This window comes from Oncorhynchus nerka, linkage group LG24 (genome assembly GCF_034236695.1).
Source record: "Oncorhynchus nerka isolate Pitt River linkage group LG24, Oner_Uvic_2.0, whole genome shotgun sequence".
Lineage (NCBI taxonomy): Eukaryota > Metazoa > Chordata > Actinopteri > Salmoniformes > Salmonidae > Oncorhynchus > Oncorhynchus nerka.
The window spans coordinates 54,520,481-54,538,784 of NC_088419.1; the positions used below are offsets into that span (position 1 = coordinate 54,520,481).

General features: G+C 42.1%; 1 protein-coding gene across 1 annotated transcript; it reads left to right on the top strand.

The window, feature by feature from the left end:
* The first annotated feature begins 5,096 nt into the window (after positions 1-5,096).
* On the top strand, positions 5,097-14,517 carry LOC115107376 (kelch-like protein 26). Its single transcript, XM_029630773.2, is given in 4 exon segments — positions 5,097-5,882; positions 8,523-8,705; positions 9,235-9,989; positions 9,992-14,517. Coding segments are annotated over 4 exon segments (1,812 nt in total). The 5' UTR covers positions 5,097-5,832; the 3' UTR covers positions 10,816-14,517.
* The last annotated feature ends 3,787 nt before the right edge of the window (positions 14,518-18,304 follow it).

Genomic DNA, 18,304 nt, shown 5'->3' on the forward strand with positions numbered 1-18,304 from the left:
TAGTTACATCCGGCATCTGGCTTAGAGTTGCATCCAGCATCTGGCACAGAGTTACATCAAGCATCCGGCTCATAGTTACATCCGGCATCTGGCTTAGAGTTACATCCAGCATCCGGCTCATAGTTACATCCGGCATCTGGCTTAGAGTTACAGTTCCTGAACTAAGTGGAATTGTGAGTGTAGAGCTCCCTAGGTGAGCCATCCTTTACTTGACGAGAACTCAGGCTTAGAGATTCAGTTCACTTCATGGATCTCCTTTCTTGCCAAAGAGTGACAGGGATTCAGTGAGATTCCACAATTCAGTTAGGTAGCAATGCCCTAGCCGTTCATGTGTTACTACTGCCACCTAGTGGTGCTTTAGATTAGTCCCTTTATGCGTAGTAAACTGTGTAGTAAACGATCCCTTTACAGTTTATATTGTAAATGGTGTCAAGTAATGTCATTGTATAATTTCTGTATATTATTCCTGATATTATTCCTGGCACTCTGCACTCTGCTTCCTTCTATATAGGTCAACCACACAGAAGCACTATCACCTTTCCACATCCACAGTTATGGAACACAAAAGTAAGATGCACAATGCTTACGATTTAAAGTCTGCAAATGACCTCCCTAAACATGAGTATTTCTTGACTGTCAGGTCATCATTGCAGCTGGCAATATCACCTAGATAGAAAGAATAAAGAAAAGGAAAAGTTAGGAGCAATTACATAGAAGAATCACATAGGCCAAGGAGGGTCATTGTTGATTTGCATTCAGTTTCGCACGAACCCGACAGAGAGAGAGAGACAGTGAGAGGGAGAGCGAGAGTGTGAGAGAGAGAGAGAGAGAGAGAGAGAGAGAGAGAGAGAGAGAGAAAGGCAGACAAAGAGAAACAGACACAAAGAGAGATGGAGAGACAGACAGAGAGACAGACAGACAGACAGACAGAGAGACAGCCAGAGAGACATCCAGAGAGACAGAGAGCCAGAGAGACAGACAGAGACAGACAGAGACAGAGAGAGAGAGCCAGAGAGACAGACAGAGACAGCCAGAGAGACAGACAGCCAGAGAGCGAAACAGAGAGAGAGAGAGAGAGAGAGAGAGAGAGAGAACATTGATAGGTTTAGGCTACTACATGATACTCCAATTTTCCCTATGAGGTGACATTGACACCTTCAATACCGCCTTGCACAATCTTGTCTGTATCTAGCTTATCTAGGGTGTAATCATTAGTCCAACAATTTTAAATTAGAGTTTCTATTGGACAAATTCAGGTATGTTTATCCCCATTTGTTCTGTTTACTTCCATTTAAGAAACGTTTTTCCACAGAATCGGCAATGAATACACTCCTGATCACATCAAACACAGTTCAGTGTACGAACATACTCCAACCAGAAGCCATGGATTACAGGCAACATGTAGAGTGTAGAGCAGCCCCTTTCAAGGTGCGGGACTCTAACCCGGAAGCTTATAAGAATTCCTGCTATGCCCTCCGACGAACCAGCAAACAGGCAAAACGTCAATACAGGGCTGAGATTGAATCGTACTACACCGGCTCCGACGCTCGTCTAATGTGGCAGGGCTTGCAAACTATTATAGACTACAAAGGGAAGCACAGCCACGAGCTGCCCAGTGACACAAGCCTACCAGACGAGCTAAATCCCTTCTATGCTCGCTTCGAGGCATTCATGAGAGCATCAGCTGTTCCGGACGACTGTGTTATCACATTCTCTGTGCCGACGTGAGTACGACCTTTAAAGTCAACATTCACAAGGCTGCAGGGCCAGATGTGCTCCGGGTATGTGCTGACCAACTGGCAGGTGTCTTCACTGACATTTTCAACATGTCCCTGATTGAGTCTGTAATACCAACATGTTTCAAGCAGACCACCATAGTCCCTCTGCCCAAGAACACGAAGGCAACCTGCCTAAATGACTACAGACCCGTAGCACTCACGTCCGTAGCCATGAAGTGCTTTGAAAGGCTGGTAATGGCTCACATCAACACCATTATCCCAGAAACCATTCACGTTCATCCAGAACGCCGCAGCCCGTCTGGTGTTCAACCTTCCCAAGTTCTCTCACGTCACCCCGCTCCTCCGCTCTCTCCACTGGCTTCCAGTTGAAGCTCGCATCCGCTACAAGACCATGGTGCTTGCCTACGGAGCTGTGAGGGGAACGGCACCTCAGTACCTCCAGGCTCTGATCAGGCCCTACACCCAAACAAGGGCACTGCGTTCATCCACCTCTGGCCTGCTCGCCTCCCTACCACTGAGGAAGTACAGTTCCCGCGCAGCCCAGTCAAAACTGTTCGCTGCTCTGGCCCCCCAATGGTGGAACAAACTCCCTCACGACGCCAGGACAGCGGAGTCAATCACCACCTTCCGGAGACACCTGAAACCCCACCTCTTTCAGGAATACCTAGGATAGGATAAAGTAATCCTTCTCACCCCCTTAAAAGATTTAGATGCACTATTGTAAAGTGGCTGTTCCACTGGATGTCTTAAGGTGAACGCACCAATTTGTAAGTCGCTCTGGATAAGAGCGTCTGCTAAATGACTTAAATGTAAATGTAAACCCTAGACCCACTCCAATTTGCATACCGCCAAAACAGGTCCACAGATAATGCAATCTCTATTGCACTCCACACTGCCCTTTCCCACCTGGACAAAAGGAACACCTATGTGAGAATGCTATTAATTGACTAAAGCTCAGCGTTCAACACCATAGTACCCTCAAAGCTCATCACTAAGCTAAGGATCCTGGGACCAAACATCTCCCTCTGCAACTGGATCCTGGACTTCCTGACGGGCCGCCCCCAGGTGGTGAGGGTAGGTAGCAACACATCTGCCACGCTGATCCTCAACACTGGAGCCCCCCAGGGGTGCGTGCTCAGTCTACTCCTGTACTCCCTGTTCACCAACGACTGCATGGCCAGGCACGACTCCATCATTAAGTTTACAGATGACACAACAGTGGTAGGCCTGATCACCGACAATGACATCCTACCCATGCTAGATTATGGAGACGTAATTCATAGATCGGCAGGTAAGGGTGCTCTCGAGCAGATATATGTTCTTTACCATTCAGCTACCAGATTTGCTACCAATGCTCATTATAGGACACATCATTGCACTCTGTACTCCTCTGTAAACTGGTCATCTCTGTATACCCGTTGCAAGACCCACTTGTTGATGCTTATTTATAAAACCCTCTTAGGCATCACTCCCCCCTATCTGAGATACCTACTGGAGTCCTCATCCTCCACATACAACACCTGTTCTGCCAGTCCCATTCTGTTAAAGGTCCCCAAAGCACACACATCCCTGGGTCCCTCCTCTTTTCAGTTCGCTGCAGCTAGAGACTGGAACAATCTGTTGTCTCTACCTTCTTTGCCCTTTGCACTGTTGTCTGTGCCCAATAATGTTTGCACCATGGTTTGTGCTGCTACCATGTTGTTGGCATGTGTGTTGCTACCATGCTGTGTTGTCATGTGCTGCTGCCATGCTATATTGTTGTCTTCGGTCTCTCTTTATGCAATGGTGTGGTGTCTCTTTTGTAGTGATGTGTGTTTGGTCCTTTTGCCTTTTGGTAGGTCGTCATTGTAAATAATAATTTGTTCTTAACTGACTTTCCTAGTTAAATAAAGGTTAAAAAAAATACAGTCATGTAAAATACAGTTCATATAAGGACATCAGTCAATTGAAATAAATGAATTAGACCCTAATCTATGGATTTTACATGACTGGGAATTCAGATATGCATCTGTTGGTCACAGATACCTTAAAAAAGGTAGGGGAGTGGATCAGAAAACCAGTCAGTATCTGGTGCGACCACCATTTGCCTAATGCAGCGTGACACATCTCCGTCACCTAGAGTTGATCAGGCTGTTGATTGTGGCCTGTGAAATGTTGTCTCATTCCACTTCAATGGCTGTCTGAAGTTGCTGGATATTGGCGGGAACTGGAGCATGCTGTCGTACACGTCGATCCAGAGCATCCCAAAAATGCTCAATGGGTGACATTTCTGGTCTGGTGAATACGCAGGCCATGAAAGAACTGGGACATTTCCAGCTTCCAGGAATTGTGTATAGATCCTTGCAACATGGGGTATTGCATTATCATGCTGAAATTGAGGTGATGGAGGTGTATGAATGGCATGACAATGGGCCTCAGGATCTCATCACGGTATCTCTGTAAATTTAAATTACCATCGATAAAATGTTATTGTGTTCATTGTCCATAGCTTATGCCTGCCCATACCATAACCCCAACGCCACCATGGGGCACTCTGTTCACAAAGTTGGCATCTGCAAACTGTGAGGCCGGTTGAACATACAGCCAAATTCTCTTAAATGACGTTGGGGGCGGCATATGGTAGAGTAATTAACATTCAATTCTCTGGCAACAGCGCTAGTGGACATTCCTGCAGTCAGCATGCCAATTGCACACTCCTTCAAAAGTTAAGACATCTGTGGCATTGTGTTGTGTGACAAAGCTACACATTATAGAGTGGCCTTTTATTGTCCCCAGCACAAGGTTCACCTGTGTAATGTTCATGCTGTTTAATCAGCTTCTTGATATGCCACACCTGTCAGGTGGATGGATTATCTTGTCATACCAGATATGCTCACTACCATTTGAGAGAAATAAGCTTTTGGTGCATATCGTACATTTCTGGGATCTTTTATTTCAGATCACGAAACATGGGATCAACACTTTAGGTGTTGAGTTTATATTTTTGTGTGTTCACTGTACATGCCATTCCACATTTATTTTGGGTTATAATCATGTTATAATGCTCATCTAATGCTTAATATATGTTCAGTCATACCATTGTTATCAATCAACTGCATTACACTTTAAATAATTCGAATTCAGATGCCAATATGGTTGACGACACTAGCTAGCTAAATTGGCTAGCTAACCAAACCATGATGATGGTTATCTAGCATACTAGCTAGCCCGACTACTACATCAGCAATAACAGCCGAGTGTAATCTTAACAAATGCCTTAAACAGAAGTCCAAAACTACATATACGCCTGTATACATATATATATATTATGAAATACACAGGCAAATGCGAATCGCTGTGGAATCCGTCTAGCTAGTGTTGATAAAAGGATATTAGAAGGGTGAGCCGGTTAAGGATCGATTCAGACCAGGTGTTAAAATTGTACGACAAGCGACAGTTTATTTCAGAGGGAGAATATCTGGTACACGTAAATACGGCTCTTCCGTTAGTTCGTGTTGGAACAGCAGGCAGAGAGAGCGTAAACAGTCAGCACAGCCCTTATATACGTCACAGAAAGTAGGTTGACCCTAGGAAGATCGGATCTCCGGATTGGTTCAGCTGGTTGTAGTCTGTAGTCTTCCGCCATTGGCTCAGTTGTCTGTCCGTCATCGTAGAATCTTCTTCGGGCACACAGTGTTCGGTTACATAGGAGATTATGTGTGTAATGTGGGAGCTATCCTGTAGGGGACCCCACAGGCTTTACTGTGAAAATACGTTGCTATGTGTTGTCTCAGTTATAACAATGCAATAGCCATGTATTTAGCAGTAGGTTGGTCTCCTGCATAATAGCAATTCTTTACACTAGCTGATTACAGTTCTGCTCCTTGTTATATCTGTGCAGTGGTTTTCCCAGACCTAGACGTCCTTGCATTCACAAAAGTACAGTTGCGCGCGCGCTCAGTACAAACCCGAAAAAAGTCCCAGCACAACAGAACATTTACATCTGGTGCAGAGATCACCATATTTTAGCACGGGGGAAAGTAACATAATTTGCTTATCGATAGGCTTGATGCGTTTATTTTGTTATGCCTTTGACCTACTGCTACATTAGAAAATGGCGGAGTCGGATGGTGGGGATTTCGCCTCGAATCGTCCGCAGAACAGGTGAGGATGACACTTCGTGGTGAAATCAATATGGGAAAACTGTATGTAGACCAAAAGTCAGCCAGAGATACATGGGCATGTGATAGGCCTACGTGACACCCAGGAGAACATACCAGGTAAGGAATAAAAAAATGTATAAATGTGAAACATTGGGCGAGAGGACATTCGGGTGGATTTTCAAGAAATTCACGAGGATACTGGCCTTTTTTTGTTTTTGCATGAATTGTCATATCTTTGCAGATTGATTCATTTATTGTACATTGTATCCATGGTAGGCTACACCATAGGCTAAATATTGCCAGTGATAAGGTATAAGTAAGAAAGAATGTTAGGCTACCTGTTTGGAATTCTGTCGTAACATTGTTACGTTCATAGTTACAGACACCGCTCCAGGATAAAGGGATTTAAAGGGGGCAGTTGAAATCGGCGAAGTGCTATTTTTGGGGGGGGTTCTTGTATTGGAATTATATTGAATTCTGCTTATATTACGTTACACCACAATAAACATAAAGTTCAAATGCAGAGACTCCGAGATCATTGAGTGCTTTTAAAGTGACAGGTTGGCGCAAAATCTGTAACCTATATCCGCTGCGCGTATCAGCATAAAATATTGGCCTTCTAGCAGTCGTAAAGACGAATATTCACCAGGAGGCAGGTAGAGGTGCAAATTCGTGTTGGGTTTATTGACACAGCGCTGGTGTTTCAAATGTGACGGTGATATTTACAAATATATAAAAATGTCAGCATGCAAAATAAAAAGCCTCTCATCAGGCAAAACCTGCCTTAACCAGTAAAGCACAGGTTTGGATACAGACTACGCTTGAGGTACCCAAAAGTGAACTATTCTTGGCGCGCAGGCCAGGTAAAGTGCGCGCATTCACACCATTAAACATGACGGAGAAAACGGACACATGCTCTCCAAACAAAGACAATTAAGAAATTGACAGTTGACTGGTAGACGCAATTAAATAAATCACAAATGTTGCGCAGTTTGTGTGCTCTCCAAACAACTTTTCCACTTGGAGAATGAGAATGGTATTAGGCTATATTTAATGAATTACACACATTTCTGTAACCACACATTCTAAATTAATGGGGGACTATGTTGTGATTAACAGTAACTTCACTGATGAATATATATTTCATGGGGCATTGATAAACATTGACAAACAATGAAATCAAACGTTCAGCTGTCCACTAACCTTTTGGCGATGCGGGGGCCCGGGGAAAGGGTCAGAGCACACCCTCTCCTCTCCAGGTTGTGGAGAGAGCTCGGTCATAATCAGTGTCAGTCAATGTCCGGATGAAAACCTCATACACCCCATCACAGGGCAGACACTCCTGCAGAGCGCCCCCCCCCCCCCATAGGAACAGCAGAGGAGCAGGAAGGAGAGAGACAGGCCTCCAACACTGCATCCTCAACAGGGCCTGACTGGTAACCTTAACCCCGCCCTTGTAAATCAAATATTACAGTTATTACGTTATTCACTTAGCGTATCACAAAGATGAGAAGTGTTTTTCCCACTTTCTATAGAAACCCAAAGGATTCACACCTAACTGCCCCCGTGGCTTTCCATAGCCCCCCTACACACTCTGCGGTGTACTCTGCCCATTGTGCTGACGCAGCGGAGATACCCATTTCTTTATGCGCCAACCTGTCACTCAATCATCTGAACTTTTTAGCTATTTTTATATAGGGACATACAACTAAAACTTTAGCCCCCTCTTTAGCCCCCTCATGCATCTGGATAAGCAAATTTCCTCTAGCAGGTGCAGCACCGCAACACATTGCAAAGTCCCTATTTCTTCAGCATCAAATGAAAAATGTTATGGCCTACTGAATTGAATCCGCCACTTATTGATGATAATGTAGCCTATAGCTAGTTTTTAGTTTGACTTTTAAAAACAAAACAAAATTAAAGTAAAAATATATAACTTTTCAGTTGTGTTTTGTCAACCAACCCCAATCAAGAATTTGTCTCAAAACAGCCAAGCAGTCATAATTGATAAGCTTGAAACATGAAACTGACTAGCCTTCTGCCAGTTACCAGAGGCACAGTCAGTCATAGTGTAAGTCACCACAATTATTGACACACCACTTCCCGCATGTAGGCTATATATTGGATAAATATGTAGGCAACTTCATTCTATTTAACAAAATATAATGTTTCAACATAAATTGTGAGTGACAGTTATAATTTCCCCCCAGGTATCATAGATAGGCAGCCTATAGTACTATTATCCATTGAGACGGTCATATCCTCACTCAATATCTAGTGAGTTTAAATTGTCCTGAAAGTGGTGAACAATTCAAGATATTCTCTAGTGTTTAAGGGATATATATATCACCCATTAACACAGGCTTTGTTCTCTGAATACAAAAGAAGGCATTTCTTCAAAGGAAGCAGCTGAATAATTAAAAAGAAAAGGGAGTTGAGAAGAGGGTGATGATGCAGCTGCTGGGAAAACGGATGGACAAAGTGCAGGAGAGCAAGAGCTCAGCACTGTCACTGATGCTACAACAGGATCAGTCAACTCTGACAAGTATCCTAGAAGCTTAATTGGCAGAAGATACGTGGAAATACTTTTTAAAATACCCTATTCTGATAAACTGATAGTGATAGGCCTTTTCTCTTCCAGTATGGCTAACCAGAATAGCACCCTGCGTTGCACGTTCTCAGCCCCAAGCCATAGCGCCACTCTCCTGCAGGGCTTGTCGGTCCTGCGAGTCCAGGGGCAGCTCCTGGATGTGGTGCTGGCCATCAATGAGGAGCGCTTCCAGGTTCACAAGGCAGTGCTGGCCTCCTGCAGTGACTACTTCAGGTGAGACTGAGGCTGTGTCTCCAAAATGGCTTCTGCTACACGTCTCCTTTCCTTTCATCTGCACTGATTTGAGAGAACTGGACACTGGATGTATTCTCTGACTATAGTGATACGCTGACTGGTAAAAGAGAGACCCAGGTAAAGAGACGTACAAATCAAATCATGATACAGATGTAGAGGTGAGGGGAAGAGTGTGATTGTGTTGGTGAATTTGGCTTTGGTGTGAAATGATGATACATCAAGAGCTGAGTCAGATGAGAGGCGAAGTGGAGAGAAAGGAAGAGGAATTGGTACAATATGTGGGACTGATAGGGAGGGATATAATAACATTACAGGTGTACAATGTGCAATGTGAATATATTTAAATGAATAATCTGATGTTCTTGTCCTGATGTTGCATGGCAAGTAGGGGAGTGGTTCCGTGTCTAATTTACCTCAGATTAATATGTTGTTTAGAATGGGGGGAAATCAATAAAACAAGTTTAACATAAAGACAATTATTTAAATGGCTTTCTCACTTACCTTGCAGAGCCATGTTCACTGGAGGCATGAGGGAGTCAAACAAGGATACCATTGAGCTGAAAGGCTTGTCCGCCCGCGGCCTGAAACATATAATTGACTTTGCTTACAGCGCAGACGTCACACTTGACCTGGACTGCATTCAGGATGTACTGGGAGCAGCTGTCTTTCTCCAGATGGTCCCAGTCGTGGAGCTCTGCGAGGAGTTCCTCAAGTCAGCCATGAGCGTAGAGACCTGCCTGAACATTGGCCAGATGGCCACCACCTTCAACCTGTCCTCCCTCAAGGAGTCTGTGGACACCTTTACTTTCCGCAACTTCCTGCAGATCGCTGAGGAGGAGGACTTCCTGCACATTCCCATGGAGCGCCTGGTCTTCTTCCTGCAGAGCAACAAGCTGAAGAACTGCAGCGAGATCGACCTGTTCCACGCTGCCATCCGCTGGCTGCAGCACGACGAGGCCCGCCGGGCCGGAGCCCATAAAGTGCTCTGCCACGTACGATTCCCCCTCATGCGCTCCTCAGAGCTGGTGGACAGCGTGCAGACGGTGGACATCATGGTAGAGGACGTGCTGTGCAGGCAGTACCTCCTGGAGGCCTTCAACTTCCAGATCCTCCCCTTTCGTCAGCACGAGATGCAGTCCCCTCGGACCGTGATCCGCTCCGAAGTAGTTTCGCTTATTACCTTTGGTGGGACACCCTACACTGACAATGATCGCACTGTGAGCAGTAAGGTGTTCTATCTTCCAGACATTGCCGCGCGTCAGTTCAAGAACTAACGGAGGCGGAGACAGGTTCCAGCCACGCCTGTGTATCGGTGCTGGACAACTTTGTTTACGTAGTAGGCGGGCAGCACCTGCAGTACCGGAGCGGCGAAGGGGCGGTAAACGTCTGCTTCCGCTATGACCCGCACCTGAGTCAATGGCTGCGCATCCAGCCGATGCAGGAGGTGCGCATTCAGTTCCAGCTCAACGTTCTTCAAGGACAACTCTACGCCACTGGGGGGCGCAACCGATCTGGAAGTCTGTCGTCCGTAGAGTGCTACTGTCCCAAGACAAATGAGTGGACCTACGTGGAACCACTGAAACGCAGAATCTGGGGCCATGCAGGAACTCCCTGTGGTGACAAGCTCTACATCTCAGGGGGTTACGGTGTCTCGGTGGACGATAAGAAAGCCCTGCACTGTTATGATCCCACATCTGACCAATGGGACTTCAAATCGCCCATGAACGAGCCCAGAGTGCTTCATGCTATGATCAGCGCCAAAGACCGTGTTTACTGCCTGGGCGGTCGCATGGACCACGTGGACCGCTGCTTTGACGTCCTGGTGGTTGAGTATTATATTCCAGAGAATGACCAGTGGACCACTGTTAGCCCCATGCGAACAGGGCAATCTGAGGCAGGCTGCTGCTTGTTGGACAAAAAGATCTATATCGTTGGAGGGTACAATTGGCATCTAAACAATGTCACAAGCATCGTGCAAGTGTACAACACAGAGGCTGATGAGTGGGAGAGGGACTTGCACTTCCCTGAGTCTTTTGCAGGAATTGCGTGTACGCCGATCATACTTCCACAATCCACCACGCAACGGTAATCCCTCCGCCCAAAGTGACTGTGACAATTTGATTCCATGGGCGATTCCTCACAAAAGTGAAAACAAAAAAAATACCATGATTTGAGGGATTTTCAGGCAATTTAATCCACAGAAGTGTCCTTTGGAAGAAGGATGGATGACACATACAGTGCCTTCAGAAAGTATTCACACCCCTTGACTTTTTCCACAACTTGTTGTGTTACAGCCTGAATTTAAAATGGATTAAATTTGGATTTTGTGTCACTGGCCTACGCACAATACCCTATAATGTTAAAGTGGAATTATGTTTTTTTAATTTTTTTTTTTTACAAATGAACAAAAACCTGAAATGTCTTGAGTCAATAAGTATTCAACCCCTTTGCTATGACAAGCCTAAATAATTTCAGTAGTAAATTTGCTTAACAAGTCACATAATAAGTTGCATGTACTTATGTGTGCGATAACAGTGTTTATCATGATTTTTGAATGACTACCTCATCTCTGTACCCCACACATACAATTATCCATAAGGTTCTTCAGTCGAGCAGTGAATTTCAAACAGAGATTCAACCACAAATACCAGGGAGGTTTTCCAATGCCTTGCAAAGAAGGGCACCTATTGGTAGATGGATGAAAAAAAACAGACATTGAATATCCCTTTGAGCATGGTCAAGTTATTAATTACATTTTGGATGGTGTATTAATACACCCAGTCACTACAAAGATACAGGGGTCCTTCGTAACTCAGTTGCTGGAGAGGAAGGGGTTTCACCATGATGCCAATGGTGACTTTAAAACAGTTACAGAGTTTATTGGAGAAAACTGAGGATGGATCAACAACATTGTAGTTACTCCATAATACTAACCTAAATGACAGAGTGAGAAGAAGGAAGTCTGCACAGACTAAAAATATTCCAAAACATAGATCCTGTTTGCAATAAGACACTAAAGTAAAACTGCCCTAAACAATTGGCAAATAAATTAACTTTATGTCTTGAATACAAGACAATATTGAATGTTCCTGAGTGGCCTAGTTACAGTTTTGACTTAAATTGACTTGAAAATATATGGCAAGAGTTGAAAATAGCTGTCTAACAATGGTCAACAACCAACTTGACAGCTAGAAGAAGAAAAATAATCATGTTCAAATGTTTTTACAATCCAGGTGTGCAAACCTCTTAGAGACTTACCCAGAAAGACTCACAGCTGTAATCACTACCAAAGGTGATTCTAACATGTATTGACTCAGGGGTGTGAATACTTAAGTATATTTGATATTTCATTTTCAATAAATGTGCAAAAAAAAATCAAAAAATATGTTTTCAATTTGTCATTATGTGTTACTGTGTGTAGATGGGTGAGTTTTTTTTAGATGTAATACATTTTAAAATTCAGGCAGTAACACAACAAAATGTGGAATAAGTCAAGGGGTATGAATAGTTTCTGAAGGTACTGTATTTGACATTTGTATCTTAACGCATAATTGAGAAATAATGAATTGAAGTTGGAATATGTGTGACATTTTCGCCTTGACTATACCTCCTTTAAGACTCCATAATGTTTAATCTGTTAAGATCTGTTAAGATGTTGCTATAATATAGGCTACAGTGTATTACTTCAGCTTCCATCCTATGGTTGAGGTCCATGTGCTGCATTATGATGAACTGTGTTTGAAATGATGTGAAGGCCAGAGCTAGTGTAAATGTATTAGTGGCCTTTTAATGGGAAATAAGTGTTAGCTCTAAGGATAGACTTGCTTTTAAATAGATAGATACATTATTGACATTTCAATGTAGTTTGGGGTGTTTAAAAAAAATACTTCAAGCAATACCCACAATCAAAAACCTATTAACAGATTTGCAGGATAACATTTCTACATTTGTGCCCTGCATCAAGGAAGCATGTTTCTATTAATTGGTTGGGCAAATACATTGAAATAGTCCATTTGCAGGGTTTAACTTAAAACAAAACGAAAATTACAACAGATTTGATGACAGATTAGACTGCATGGTACCCGTAAGAATTGTTCACATTGAAGTTACTCAAATTCAATTTTATTGCATATAGCGGATTAGAATCTGTTCTTTTTCCTGCAGTCTGAACAGCCAAAAAGCACATGGAATTTGATATTTCAAGACACATTTCAAACCACCTTTGTAGTTCCTTTGAATGCAGATACAAATCTTATTCCTGGCCACGCGTCTTGTCTGAACCGTCAAATCTGATTTGCCCTCGTGTGGTTTTTAGACAGTTATTTGGCATATATTGTTGCTTGCTAGCTACTCTGTTGACAGTTTGACAATAACATGTGGTATCTAACTAGCTTGTTAATTGTTTACAAACAAATTAGTGAATGTGCTAGAAAGCTAAACAGATACCTAGCTAGCTAGTTGACTGCTGTGGCTAGCCAAAAAGGACTTGTTTTGAAACTACTTGTCTTAACCTTTGAGGCTTAAAAAGTGTTCTTACACTATGATGTTGAACATTCAAATCAACTGGGAAACGTCCATGGGAGGCATTGTTGTCACCTTAGCTTGCTACATAACTTCTGATGCTTCGATCTGATACCATTTCTGTCTAGCCGTCTACGCATACAATTTGATGCATACGTTTGATAAATCCAAAGTGTCCACCACACAGAATGCACTGCAACTGCTTCTGCAACGCAATGCTGCAAGGCAAACGCACATTCCATTGGAAATGAATGTACAGTAGTGATCAAATGTTTGGACACACCTACTCATTCAAGGGTTTTTCTTTATTTTTACTATTTTCTACATTGTGGAATAATAGTGAAGACATCAAAACTAGGAAAAAACACATATGGAATCGCGTAGTAACCAAAAAAAGTGTTAAACAAATCAAAATATATTTTAGATTCTACAAAGTAGCCACCCTTTGCCTTGATGACAGCTTTGCACACTCTTGGTATTCCCTCAACCAGCTTTACCTGGAATGCTTTTCCAACTGTCTTGAAGGAGTTCCTACATATGCTGAGCACTTGTTGGCTGCTTTTGCTTCACTCTGCGGTCCAACTCATCCCAAACCATCTCAATTGGGTTGAGGTCGGGTGATTGTGGAGGCCAGGTCATCTGATGCAGCACTCCGTCACTCTCCTTCTTGGTCAAATAGCCCTTACACAGCCTGGAGGTGTGTTGGGTCAATGTCCTGTTGAAAAACAAATGATAGTCAGACTAAGCGTAAACCAGATGGGATGGTGTATCGCTGCAGAATGCTGTGGTAGCCATGCTAGTTAAGTGTTCCTTGAATTGTGTTCCTTGAATTCTAAATAAGTCACCGAGAGTGTCACCAGCACAAAGCTCCTCCATGTCTCACAAAGACACAGTGGTTGGAACCATCAGACCAAAGGACAGATTTCCACTGGTCTAATGTCCATTGCTTGTGTTTCTTGGCCCAAGCAAGTCTCTTCTTGTTATTGGTGTCCTTTAGTAGTGGTTTCTTTGCAGCAATTAAAGCCTGAAGGCCTGATTCACGCAGTCGCCCCCGAACAGTTGATGTTGAGATGTGTCTGTTACTTAAACTTCGGGGAACATTTATTTGGGCTACAATTTCTGAGGCTGGTAACTGTAATGAACTTATCCTCTGCAGCAGAGGTAACTCTGGGTCTTCCTTTCCTGTGGCGATCCTCATGAGTGTCAGTTTCATCATAGAGCTTGATGGTTTTTGCAACTGCACTTGAATAAACTTTAAAAGTTCTTTAAATGTTCCGAATTGACTGACCTTCATGTCTTAAAGTAACGATGGACTGTCGTTTCTCTTTGCTTATTTGAGATGTTCTTGCCATAGTATGGACTTGGTCTTTTACCAAATATGGCTATCTTCTATATATCACCCCTACCTTGTCACAACACAACTGATTGGCTCAAACACATTAAGAAGGAAAGAAAATCCACAAATGAACTTTTAACAAGGCACACTTGTTAATTGAAATTCATTCCATGTGACTACCTCATGAAGCTGGTTGAGAGAATGTCAAGATTGTGCAAAGTTGTCATCAAGGCAAAGGGTGGCTACTTTGAAAAATCACACATATTTTGATTTGTTGAACACTTATTTGGTTACTACATGATTCCATATGTGTTATTTCATAGTTTTGATGTCTTCACTTATTCTACAATGTAGAAAATAGTAAAAAAATATATAATAAAAAAATAACTGGAATGAGTAGGTGTCTCCAAACTTTTGACTGGTACTGTACTTCTTGTGTACCAAAATGCAATGACACTGTCGGTGTGATCGAGGCGTGAGGAAGCACGAGCACCACCACCAATCAGCCTATACCACTGACAATGTCTGGAGTCAATGGAGCAGGTGTGGGTATAGTCCAAGCTATCTTATGAAACACGTATTCCAAACTCTATCTTATGGCAGCTCAGTCGTTTTTGAAGTCCTGTGTGAGTGCATGAGAACATCCGTGGTTAGTGCTCCTTATGTAGGAATTCTGTAGGCTTCTTGCATTTTCTCTAAAATGTTATACCATGTATAATTAATACTGTAGATCAGAATGAAGTGATTTTGTCTCGTCCAACTCTTGCAGTGTTTGGTTGTGATGAACAAGTGGGGGTGGGAGGGTTCTGGTCAAGTGGCCAGATTCGAAGGCCAAGTTACATTGGTGTCACCCCCTTCTCCTAGCTCCTACACAAAATGACTCCTATGGTGTGAGAAATAGGGTGATGCCTTCACTTATCTTCAAATAGACATATGCCAACTGCTTTCACCTATGCAGTCCTGCCAGAACTGTGAAGCCCAAAGAGCTAAAGGCAAGGGGCTGAAATTCATGTAAGGGGGACCTCCTGATGGAAAGAACAAGCACAGACAAACAAGCAGTGAGGATATGTGATTATTGTCCTGTGTATTTCTCCCTTTAGTATAGTGCATATGGTAAAACGTTAGTTTAATGTGGAGTAGCCTATTTGTGAGACTTTCAGTATTGTATGCACAACTGATTGTTAATGTATTTTACTCCTTGTAGACTATGTTGACAGTGATGAGACAAGCTTATAATGCAACATCTTATTTGGAAGCACAACGTGGCCCTCGTTTAAATATGTTTTGGTTTTGAAAATGTCACCTGTTTGCCTCACCTGTTCTGATGTTTTGTATGTCCAACTCAAAAGCACATATAAAGCACTTAAAAGCTAACTAAGTGGAGTCCACTGTTATCAAAGGAGAATGTAGACTTCTTCTGCCATTAAAATCCTTGGGTGGGCCACCTAAGTGTTTTTCCCAGGACTCCTAAGTAAAAAAATAAATAAAATTAAACGGGGTAAAAAAAAGAAGCATTTTATCTATTTTTTTAAACATTTATTTTCAGAATGGAAAAAAGCTTTCAGTCTAAACTTAAACGATTAAAACCAGATAAGTTATGTAGAAAGATAATTGACCTATATATTTTTCAATAATATCATATTTGAAAACTAACAATCACCAAAATAAAACCTAGACAGTCAGGGATAATTGGAAATTCTAAAAACAATTCATCTATCCGTATTGATTTTGTTAATATGTTTGTGCAAAAGAACACAGCATTATCCATGGCAAAATGCATAGAATTGCAGGAAATGTGCATTAAAACAGATCAGTGACTGTTGTTTGAAGTAATGTCTGTTGTTGTAATATCGCAAACTGATGTATTCAATTTCACCGCTATGGATTCCAGCTTTAATTAAAGGTGTTACATGAACTGAAAACAGCATTCAGGTGTTGTAAATGAATGTATCATTTTCAAAGAACAACAAAAATCTTTGTGGGATGGCAGTTTAATGTAAATTGAAGACAAGTGAAACCTTATTCCCAATCGTAGAAAATTCTACTTGACCCGTCAGTGAAACTGTGAAATACAAGACCGTACCAGAATGTGTTTAATCTTATGAGCTCTTCCTCTTTCTTATACAGTACTGTAATACAGATGTGATATGTAGATTGTACAATTTTTTTTGTGATCAGCATACTAATCCTTTTGTCATTTGTGTAAGTGTTTTTTACAGAAAATTCTATTGAATAAGATGTTGAGAAATGCCCTTGCTCCAGAGATTCATGCTTTAAATGTGTTTCAGAGGACAACATGCACTTATGAGATTATTCATAATTAATGTATGGTTTATATGAGGTGCTATTTTTGCCTTTCTATACTTGACCATACCCTGTATTTAGCTAAATACTCTGCATTTAAACTCCAACATCACTGTAAATGTCACAAAGACATGCATCCCAATATTTCCTGTCAGTCAATTATAGGCCTACTGTATCTGGACAACTGATCAATTTGGTATAGGCCATTACAGTTTATCTCTGTTCATCATGACCCTGATACAATTCCAAGGATTTGATTGATCCATTACTGGTATTTCAACTTTGGTAGAGCAATATCTTTATTTGTACCAAAAAAAATGTATGATTAGTAAATATTCGAAAAAGTAGCATGCACATATCTGCCATGTGTCCTTCATACTTTCTGTAATCTACTTCAAAGGATACTGTGGCGAATTTGTAATCTTATTGTGTGTCTGTGAATTTGCCATCCATGGGTTTGACAGAACATGTGTGGGGTCCCCCTCTGGTGATAACTTGTTCACTCGGTTTTTGTAGTTCGGATATTGAGTGGCTTTTAATAAAACTTCAAGAAATAGATTGTTTTCAAGTTTTTTAACATTTTGTCAACCTAACCATTCCTATAAATCGTCATATGATGCAAAGCATCATCATCGTCGTCACAGTTTTTGCTTACTGAAAGTGCTCTATCTTCTTGAAAACTTGACTGCTGACATTACATGTTTTGTTTTTCTGGATTGTACTAATGAACAATATACTAAAATATAGTTTTAAGTGAACTATCCCTTTAAACATAATTGTCCTTTGACATATTTTAGTGCGTTCCCACGCGTAGTTCTGAGCTATAGTTCGATTATTTGTTAAATTGTATTTTCTTAATTTGGTCCAGGTGGTTTCACATTGCCTATCCTGGTATAGCCTTGTCTCCCCACAATTTACACCCATAAATTCGCTGCTACCCACATAATGTTCAACAAATATCAAGTTATGGTACTGTTTGCATGTCATCAAATGCTTGCAGTCAAACAATCAATACTGCACGCCTCTGGTTATTTTCTGGTATTTGGTCCGGACTCGCTTCTCATCTGCAGTGAACCGCACCAAGGTACGAACGGAATCTGACTGAGACCAACCACCGTGCGCTCGAGTGCTGGTAGTGTTCACACCAGTCCAAACGAACCGAACCGCTCCAAACTAATTTGCCGTGAAAGCCCACAGAGCCCAACATACAAATCAAATACACACGGTAAGTCCTGATTTATTGATGTGATAATACTCATCATTAGATTTCCAGAAAATAGAAAATGGCATGTAGTATGCGATATGTTATGTAGCTAGCTAGACATTTACATTTGTATTTTTAATTTCATAGCATCATTTACAGTACGCGCGTAATGACGACAAACCATCGTATCCAAGCGTTGTGCGTAATGTCCCA